Source organism: Phalaenopsis equestris, unplaced genomic scaffold (assembly GCF_001263595.1).
Source record: "Phalaenopsis equestris unplaced genomic scaffold, ASM126359v1 Scaffold000002, whole genome shotgun sequence".
NCBI classification, from domain to species: domain Eukaryota; kingdom Viridiplantae; phylum Streptophyta; class Magnoliopsida; order Asparagales; family Orchidaceae; genus Phalaenopsis; species Phalaenopsis equestris.
This window is the reverse complement of record NW_018164444.1, coordinates 58,495,460-58,505,871: the sequence shown is the minus strand read 5'-3', so window position 1 is coordinate 58,505,871 and position 10,412 is coordinate 58,495,460. Positions and strand designations below refer to the sequence as shown.

Here is a 10,412-nt window from a genome sequence, read left to right as displayed (position 1 = left end):
TTCCGAACCCAACTTAAAATAAACCCTATTTAATTATTTGTATTAAATAGGGGAACTTGTCGGCAAATAAAATGGTTTCGCAGACCCAAACGGACGTCATATCTTTCTTAGTTTATTTGATCGAGCTTCATCCTCAGGTCTTGTGTTTATTCTTCGGGGTAGATACAGGATTTGAGGTAGAGCGCTCTTTCATTTAAACTGTGAAAAATATGAGGTCAGTTTGATTTCGTATTTTTCTAAAATTATATATATGTAAATTAAAAAGTCCTTCCGAAGCGGGTGACGGGATTTCGATTCCGGCGACCGACAGCTTCTTACGGGCGACCCCCAAACGTAACTCCCCCCTTTTTAAACGCCGACAGCCACCTCATTGATCTATGTGCTCATGAAATCAATCCCCACAATTTATGGTTAGATTTGCTCCATGTAATGTCGCCTCACCAATTCGTATGCTCATGAATGCTATCTCACAGTGTGCATGAATTTATTATAATTAATTGCAAAGCAAAGTTTCTTTTTCTAATTATGTATACTCCTCATTATGTCATCCTCTTAGCTCATAAAACCAGATAACGAAGGAGCTCAGAAAACTTACAATCCTGTTAGTAGCTTGATAGAATCATAGAAGAACCACTGCAAAGTCACAACTGGTCCTACAAGAGCAATCCGAATAGGAAGGCTCCTTGTAAACAGTTTTGGAAACCCAATACTCTTAGCCGCCTACAGTATGAGAATTTTCGGAGCATTTATTAATCCTTAAGCTGAATTGATGAACTTTGTAATAGATAAAAAAAATGATTTACATAAATACCACTCAATTTCTATGTACTTACGTAACTAACAGCTAAACCTCAATTTTCACATACATGCCACCTTACCTAAGCATGAAAAGGTTCATTTCACCTTCTAAAAGTTCAAATAGTAGAATTTTTTATGTGATATAAAAGATTTGGATGGCATAAATGTAAAAATTAAAGCTTAGGTATTAGACATGTAAATACATAAAGAATTGGGTGGTATGTATGTAGATGCCGCTAGATAAAATTAATAGGGCATCACCTGCAGTACATTCTGCGCCTTTTTGTTGTAAAGCGAGGCAATTATGTTATCTGCTGGAGTTGAAACTATGGTACCAATAGCCCCAGATGTGTAACCAGCTATACATGTAATGCCAAGTTGTTGAGCTCTTGAACATTCCTCCCTCTTCTTCTGGATTATTTTGCGATACAAAAGATCCACGGAATGCTCAAATGTTGAAAACATGAGCATAGAAACTGCAAAAAATTTAATCTTTGGTAGATTTTATGTAATATTATTTAGAGGGGATTTACATACAAACCACTTAATTCCCGTGTTTACATATCTAACACCTAAACATTGCTTCTTAAATGTTACCACCCAAAATTTTCGTATCACATCAAAAATGCCCCCATTTTAACTTTAAAAATGTAAAATACACCTTTTCATGCATAGGTAAGGTGGTATGTATGTAAAAATTGAAGTTTAGGAAATTGATAGGTAAGGTGGTATGTATGTAAAAATTGAAGTTTAGGTGTTAGATATGTAAATACTTGGGAATTGAGAGGTATGTATGTAAATCTTCCTCGTATTTAACAACAGCCAAATAGGAAAGAGGAATGTTAGGTGGACGAACGAAGAGGAATACTCTGCATGAAATTATTATTAAATTTTAAAAGAAATGGCCATGGATTGCATTCCAAAATTACTTGAGATACAAAGCAAAAAAAAAAAATGATCAAACAAGAAAGCAAGTCTCACTTAAGGCAGACAAACCAAAACAACAAAATCAACTAAAGGTAGACAAACCAAAACAACAAAATCAACAGACAAACAAAAACTTGCTAGTGAAATTTAATATCTCGTTGAATGATGAAAGGATCCTAAAAAAAATTTAAAAAAAAAGGGTGGCATAGTAATAAAAAATGAAAAAAGAGTTCCATTCTAACTAATTGTGATCACTCAAAAAAAAAAAATCAAATTTCTCTTTGCAGAAATGAAGAAAAAGGAGTCCAAACAAACCAATACAAGAAGTCATAAAAGCTGGAAATCATAATACATCAACTTCATATTCTTAACATCATTTTTTTTTCATTTTTTCCAACCAACCCTGCAATTACAAATAAATGGTAAAATAACATGTGCTGGTAAGTGCAATTACATGGAAGATTTCGAGCCCAAAGTGGACCAAGTCCCTTATAGAAGCTGCATCAACATGAAAGAATTATTATACTTAATATGTAAGCATAAAAGTACAACTTAAAACTGCAAAAATATTACTTTTACAACCAACATACAGATTAAGCTTGAACACGAACAAATTTGACAAAGAAAGCAGAGCAATCCTCACCCAGAGAAGCCTTCGTAGGCATACAGTTTTGGTATTCCATCAACCAAGCCACGAGCAAAATAAGGTTGAGTTTGGACGCGGACTTTGACGGCTTCGAAGGGACAAAGAGCGATATCTGCCAATATTTGAGCAGAAGCACTGCTGATGAAGAAGATCATTGTTTGATTATCCGATATCATTAAATCCGTATACATTTTCTTGAAGTACTCGTAAAGCCCAAATTTGCAGCCACCTTGAGCCCCATATCCAAATAATTTTCCAGACCAGCCTCTCCAAAGAGATGAAGGGCCTTGTTCTTTTACTAAAATATTAAAGCCCGAAAATATGCTATTATATTTCACAGGATTTACCTAGAAGAATCAAACAGGTTGTCAATCCAAATTCACAATAGAATACATTCTGAAGGTTAGATAGCTAAACAAAATGATGATATTTATTTTTGTTAGAATAGAACAAAGGTGAATCTTATTGATGCAAAGAGGGATATAAATATTCATTACAGAATCTACTAGTAAGGAAACAAATAAAAACATAATAAAGGAAAAAAAGGAAAGTAAATAAAAGCAAATTAAAGCAATTAATACAAAATTCTACATAATAATATTCTAATATTCTAATACCCCCCCTCAAGTTGAAGCATAGATGTCAGTCATGTTCAACTTGGATTTGAAATCATTGAATAGTGGCCGATAAAGGTTCTTTGTGAGAATATCAGTCAGCTAGCCACTGGATGACACAAAAGGAACACAAATTTTTCCGGATTCGAGTATTTCCTTAATGAAGTAAAAGTCAATCTCAAGATGCTTGGTGCGATCACGCTAGACCGGATTGTAAGCAATGCTAATAACAACTTTGTTATCACTAACAACAGTAGGGTAGCAGAGACTGTCATAAGTAGTTTGTGGAGCATGATGCGTAATCGAAAAGCTTCACAAATTCCCAAGGTACTGTATTGGGAACATCAATAACTTTTCGATTAGGATCCATCAGGACAACCACTGGTTTGCACTAGATAAGATTGTTCTCTGTCAAAAGGTCAATCAAATATTTCTGTTGGGACAGACAAATACCCTGAGATGACCGAGCAACTTCCATGCCTAAGAAGTACCAGAAAGATCCCAAGTCCTTCATTTCAAAGGAAACAACAAGAATGCTTTTCCAAGTGCCCAATGCTAGTAGATTATTGCCTGTAAGAACAATATCATCAACATAGACAAAAATATAGTTACTTGGTTGCTGGAGGAATGTCGGAAGAAGAGTGTGTGGTCTGATTGAGACTGAGTGAATCTATGGCCTACCACCATCTTTGTGAATTTCTCGAACCATGCCTGTGGTGATTGCTTCAATCCATAGATGGATTTATACTTGCCCCTGAGAGACAGTAAAGTCAAAGCCCGGAAGAAGAGTCATGTATACCTTTACTATAAGATGTTATTCAGGAAAAAAGTCCTGGCATCAAGCTGGAATAAGGGTCAATCCAAATTTAGAGGGGAACATCCATAGGAGTAGGGTAATGAATAGTGTCCAAGAACTCTAGCTCCCCCTCAATGGAGGCAAGAGTTAGGAAAGTTGAGAACACTTTAAAAAAAGAAGACATCAACATTCACATAGACCTTATTTGTGGTAAGATCAAGACAACGATACCCCATTTGAGTGGCAGAGTATCCATGTAAAACACAATTATGGATTTGGTATCAATTTTAATTTGAGTTTGGGTCATGTTACAAACAAAGACTGTCCACCTAGAAATTTTGGGATCTAAAGTGGAGATGACCTTATTGTTAAGAAAACATGGTCTCAAGACGACAGAAGGGGTGCAAAAGTTAAAAATTTCTGAGGGAACTCTATCAATGAGATAAGTGACACTAAGAATGACATCATTCCATAAACGTTTTGAAGCATTATAGTGAAATATAATGGAGCAAGTAATGCCAATAAGATGTCAGTTTTTCCTCTTGACTACCCCATTTTATTGATAAGTGTCGTTACACGAGCTATGATGGAGGATGCCCTTATCAAAAATTTTACTGATAGTGTTAAAAAATTCACGACCATTGTTAATTCAAAGAACTTGAATAGAAGTTTTGAATTTGGTCAAAATGAATGTGTGAAGGATTTTGAAAGTGACAACAACTTCAAATTTCTCTTTTAAAATATAGACTCATGTCGTCTGAGTGTGGTCATCAATCAAAGAAAGGAACTACTGTTTATTGGTGTATCTAGGAGTGCGAGAGGATTCTCATAAGTCACTATGAATAAGATAAAAATGAGCGAAAGGTGTATAATTATGGGGTGGATAAGAAATATGATAATGTTTAGCTGACAGATTTCACATTTAAATTAGAACGATTTTTATTAGTAAATATCAACATATACAATTATTTTTAGATATTGGAAACTATGATAAAACAAACGACAGTATAACAACATATCGGGACATTCAGTGGATTGAGATAAACAACAACTACTGGGTGGAGTGTCCTCGTTCTTCATATTTTGCTCTTGGAAGAAGTAGAGTCCGTCTATCCACTTAGCAGTTCCAATCAACCTTCCCGAACGACGATCTTGAAAGACGCAAGCATTAAAAAAAATGAGTAACGCATGTCATGTTTCAATTTACTGATAGATAAAATGTTACACTTCAGTAGAGTACATGTAACATAGATTATAGAGTTAGACTTGTTAAAACAACAGATCCTTTATCAACAATAGAACTTTGGGACTAATCAGCAATATTAATAGCGTCTTTTTTCCCTAAGCAAGGAAAATATGTCGAAAAGGCTTAAGAGCTTCTAGTCATGCGGTTAGTTGCACCTGAATCAATGATTCATAGACTAGAAGGAGCAAAATAATGAGTGTCATAGGATTGGTACCTTGACGAACATGAACGGTCGACGGGCTAGAAGAGGGCAGCCTGGATCAAAGCAGCTTGATTAAGTGCTCCATTTGATTTTTAAGAAAATTAGAGGATTCCAGATTTTTCTGGAAAGAGGTCGGTTGTACCGTATTGGATTTAAATGTCGTAGTAAGACCCTTGACAGTGGAAGATTTGACCAAAGGTTTGGATGCAGGTTTCCCGTGAAAGCTTCCAATACTTATCACAAGTGTGGTTGGGTCTGTGACAAAAATTACAAGTGGGTTAACCAACCCAGGGTTGAGCACCACTAGAAACCGAGGCGGATGCTTCGACAGACGGAGTGGAGGTACCAAGCATGACAAGTCTCCAGCTCTTTTCGCGACGAATCTTAGTGAAAGCAGCACGAGTAAAAGAAAGAGAATCCTAACCAAAGATACGACCGCAGACTCCGTTAAGATTTTTGTTGAGACTTGCAACAAATTAGAACATGCGGTCATTTTCTGTAATTTTTAGAAGAGATATAGGTGGATATTCCTAAGCGTAGTCATAACACAAGTCGCATTCCATCCATAATACAACTAGATCATTGTAGTATTGGGTTACGGTCCTCGATCCTTGTATTGCCTCACGAATTTTCTTAAATACCTCATAAAGTTGGTTGAAATTACCTACATTTGAGTAGGTATCACATATTGTTGTCCAGAGCGCACATGTGGAAGGAAAAAAACATATATGATCGATCAATAGAAGAAGTCTCCATAGAGTTGATCAGCCACGATATGATCATAGAATTCTCCACTTCCAATACTCCATATGCTGGGTTAGTTTTTGGAGGTTCATGAATCACACAAGTGAAATGACTGAATCTCCCATGCCTTTTCATCAATAAGGACATTGGTTGGAACCATTGGAGAAAGTTATTATTGTTTAGTTTACGGGTTGTAATCAAGAAGTTCATGTTATTTTTTTGTCCACCGGTCTGCAGAGGAACAAAGGCGGGAATTGATCCTTCGGTGGAATTAAGAACATCTTTTGATGAAGGCAAAATGCTGGAGGAGTCCACCGTGACTCCAATTGAGCCAAATGAGATGTTAGGTTATCGAAACAACGTAAAGTTCCGACTGCTGGAGGAAATGGACTCTGGATCCTACTGGATTTGGCCGATTGGAGGGAGGTTCGAGGAGAGGCACCGCCAAACCTGTAGGAGAGGATGAAATTGCCCCCACTAAATTATGGTATTCTCCTTCTAAGGGTGGGTGTATTTCATCATTAGTCCCCCATCAACAATCTAGCTTGCCCCCTATTCAAGCTCTGCTTTTAATCACACTTATTAAGATTTTATAAATGGTCGAATTGATTAAATTTTTATAATGCTACTTCATAAATCAAAATAATGCAAATTAGTTCATGCATTAAAATTTTTATTAAAAAAAATATTTTTGTTTTCATTTCAAACGTTAGACAGCCTCTTATGCCCACAATTTCGTTAAGCAAACTTAATTCTATTTGCACGTGTGAATAATAAAGAGGAAGAAAAGAATGCTACTTTCCAACGTGGGATTACACTTTTTCCATTTGTGAAAAAAAATTGCAATTGCTTCACACAGACCACCGAAACCTCTCTCTGCCTGTTGTTGTTTAACTTTTCATAAATATACATACGTACCATTCAATTCCTATGTATGGTACAAATCTAACACCTAAACTTCAATATTTACATACGTACACATCTTAACTATGCATTAAAAGGTGTATTTCACTTTTTTAAAACATTGGTATCACATATACAAAAATATTAGCATCTTTAATGTGATATGAAATTTGGTTGGTATAGCATAAAAAGTAAAGTTTATATGTTAGACATGTACATACACAAGAACTTTACGGAATATATGTAAACGCCCCTTTGTTAAAAAAAAATAGTTTGTATGCTTCTAACGTATATTTGTATTAAACGACTTTTTTTTATTGGTGATATTTGAGCTAAAAAAAATGAGGTAAAATTATAGTTAGCCTGAATATATAAATTTATTTATTAATTATTTTGCATAAAATTAATTATTAGTTTTTTTAAATATTTTTTTTGTAATTAGTGCAAGCTTCATATGAGACTATAATTAATTTATCTTTTATAATAAGTTTGCCCCCCTAAAAAATAATATCAATTCCTCCCCTGTGACAAATACTTATAAAATCATTTATAATGGGGTCATGCTTAGCGTCTTCTACTAGTCTACAAAACAAAGATCTATATGGTTACTCTAAGAATAAAGAAATTTGCCCTGAAAATTTAACTAGAAAATTTTATGCTTATTGTCAACAAAAATAATTGAGATAGACCAGACATTAGCTTATTATCAACAAAAACTTTTATGCTTCTAGTAGATCAAAAAATTAAAAGTGTAAGCAAGGAAGATACTTTAGTGGTATTGAAGAGAATATTGATAAGAATAACAAAAATCAAGAAAAATAAGAGAAATTTTCTAGTGATACAAAGCTAATAATGATTATTTCTATTTTTCAAAACAAATCATAAAAAAGTCAATGCTCAATGCTCATGGTGACTCCCGACTCCCAAAAAAAAAAAAAAATCTTAGAAGAATATAGTAGATAGGACTATAATAATGGCTAATGTGATAAGTAATCACCAAATAACTAGTTGAGCATCATATGTGACGTAGCACTTTATGGTTATTCATGAAACTTTTCATTCATCAACATTCTATGCAAAAATAGAACAAAATTCTTGTTCATAACTTGATATTCTGATAAGTTATTCTTTGAAATATGATCTTCCTTCTTTATTTAAATTTTTTATAGGTAGAAGATTTTTCTTCTCCTTTTAATATTACCATAACAATTACTCTTAAGCTTATATACCTCTGATTTCAGAAAAAAAAATTATTTTGATCAATAAAATGACATTCAAAACTCAGCTAGAAACTCATACAAAGGATTCAGATACATTCCATCAAATTAATCCCTATCGTGAATAAATAAATACTCCAGCCTATCACAGAGCAACCCTTCTAAGTTCCAACCTACTGAAATTCAACCCTAATTAAAACAAAAGAAAAGCAATGGTGAAAACCTAACTCTAGCAAGGCTCAGTCGAAGCAAGAATCGCAAGAAAAAAAGAACTCGCAGAAGCTGCTCACCTGCATGTTAACCTTGAGAACATCGAGTGGGGTGATTGCTAGATGCGTCGTTCCAGCGCTTAGCATTCCACCAAATGCGCAGACAGCGTAGTATTCTTGCGAGAAGACAGTTAGCCCCCTCCGCCGCCTCTTCTCCTCTCCTCCTTCCATCGATCAATCTCAGCTCGAAGCTCCTCCACACACACACACAGAGGACTGCTTTTAGGGTTTAGGGTTTAGGATTCATTGCCCTTCTAGCTCGTTTCTTCCGAGCGGAGAGGAATCGGCCACGTTCGCATTGTCGAAATGGAGGAAGAAGAGGCTTATTGTAAAACCTTCACAAAACCTTTGGAGTTGGAGGCTGTGGGTGACGTGAATTCTCCAAATTACCCTTCTTTTCCGCAACGGACCAGAATTTTAATAACTACAATAACGGCTGATTTAAATTTTATTATTGTTATTTTATTTTGAAAATTTTTGCGTATTTATAATACTTTGATATCATAAATTTATGCATGTAAATTTTTAAAAAGTAAATAATAATATTTTTACATGGGTATATATTTGTGTTTTTTGGTTTATATATATATATATATATATATATATATATAGGGTTTAGGGTTTAGGTGTCAATATGTACTAATATAAAAAAAAATTGTGGTATGTAAGGGTATGTTTGGGGCAGCTGCAACTTTTCAGCTTTAATTGTGTTGTCTCAGGAAATCGACACAGAAAAACTGGTTGTTTATTTGTTGTAGTTTTGTGAAAAAAATTTGTGGTATATAAAGTTATGTTTGGGGCAGCTGCAATTTTTCAGCTTCAATTGTGTTGTCTCAGGAAACCGACACAGGAAAGCTGGTTGTTTATTTGTTGCAGCTATGTGAAAACAGCTGTGACACAACTGTTTTTGAAAAAGTGATCATCATGTCTCTGTGTAGTATTGTTATATATAAAAAATATAAATTAATTTTTTTATTAAATAAATTATTTCTTAAGCAAAAAATTAATATTAATTAATAATTTATTAATTTAGAAAACTTATATTTTTATCAAATAATTTAAATTTTTAAAAATATGTTTATTAATTAATGAATTAATCATGAAATAATAATACATAAATTTAGCTAATTATGATTAATTTGAAAATATATGAATTAAAATTAATTATTAATCAATTAAATCAATAAAATTAAAACAAACAAAAATAAATTAAAATCATAAATCCATCTCCCCCTTACCCTGTCCTGTGTGCCCAAAACCATGGCCTTAGTGAATGAACCCTCACAATACAATCACGATCAGAGCGTTGGGGAGGCAACGACGGGATGTCGGTGTATAAAGACCATCGAAACTTTCATCTCTCTCATCTCGAACAGAACCTATTGAGGAAGGTAAACCTACTCGCCATTCTTCCTCTTCGCTCAAACAAGGATGGCTTCATCGAGAGGAGCACGAGGCTTCGGACATCGAACAGAGAGGAAGTGAATTAGCTTTAAGTCTCGTTGAACGGGGAGGGGTAACACGGGTAAATAAGCTTGCTCAAACACGGGCCGCGGTGTTCGATCCGCGGCTAGCATTTCTTCAAAACTATGCCCTGCCGTTATCCTCTAGCCAAGCCAAACGGCCACGATTCACGGCCACTCCCCGTGCGGCGCTCCTCGCGCTAAACTGAACCAAACGGACCCTAAGTAAACAAGAGAAAATAATATAGTAGACAAGGTTATTTACATGCATACCAAATATTTCTTATATATTTACATATCTAACATTTAAACATTAATATTGACATATATATCATTTAAATCCTTCAAATCACATCGAAAATACTATCATTATTAACTTCTAAGAAAATGAGACGCACATTCTCAGTCATTAAGAGTATAAATGTAAAAAATAAAATTCAAGTGTTAGATATACAAATAAAAGGCGCTGCTCATAAAACACCAACAGGATGAATTAAAAATTAAAAAAGCAGATAATGAAGCAAGTAAAAATCAAATGAGAAGTTTAATCTCACTTCAGTTTCTTTTTCTAAAAGAACTTCTCGTTC

At 34.4% G+C, this 10,412-nt stretch overlaps 1 protein-coding gene across 1 annotated transcript in view; it reads right to left on the bottom strand.

Moving 5' to 3' along the window:
- Positions 1-8,695, bottom strand: part of LOC110029728 (mitochondrial phosphate carrier protein 1, mitochondrial) — an 18,684-nt gene extending 9,989 nt beyond the window's left edge. The window contains exons 1-5 of the mRNA XM_020732153.1: positions 8,384-8,695; positions 2,369-2,718; positions 2,180-2,223; positions 1,060-1,274; positions 596-720 (exon numbers count right to left, since the gene is read on the bottom strand). Coding sequence (XP_020587812.1) covers positions 596-720; positions 1,060-1,274; positions 2,180-2,223; positions 2,369-2,718; positions 8,384-8,533 — 884 coding nt within the window. The 5' untranslated portion in view covers positions 8,534-8,695. The remainder of the gene's footprint in view (positions 1-595; positions 721-1,059; positions 1,275-2,179; positions 2,224-2,368; positions 2,719-8,383) is intronic.
- Positions 8,696-10,412: the final 1,717 nt, after the last annotated feature.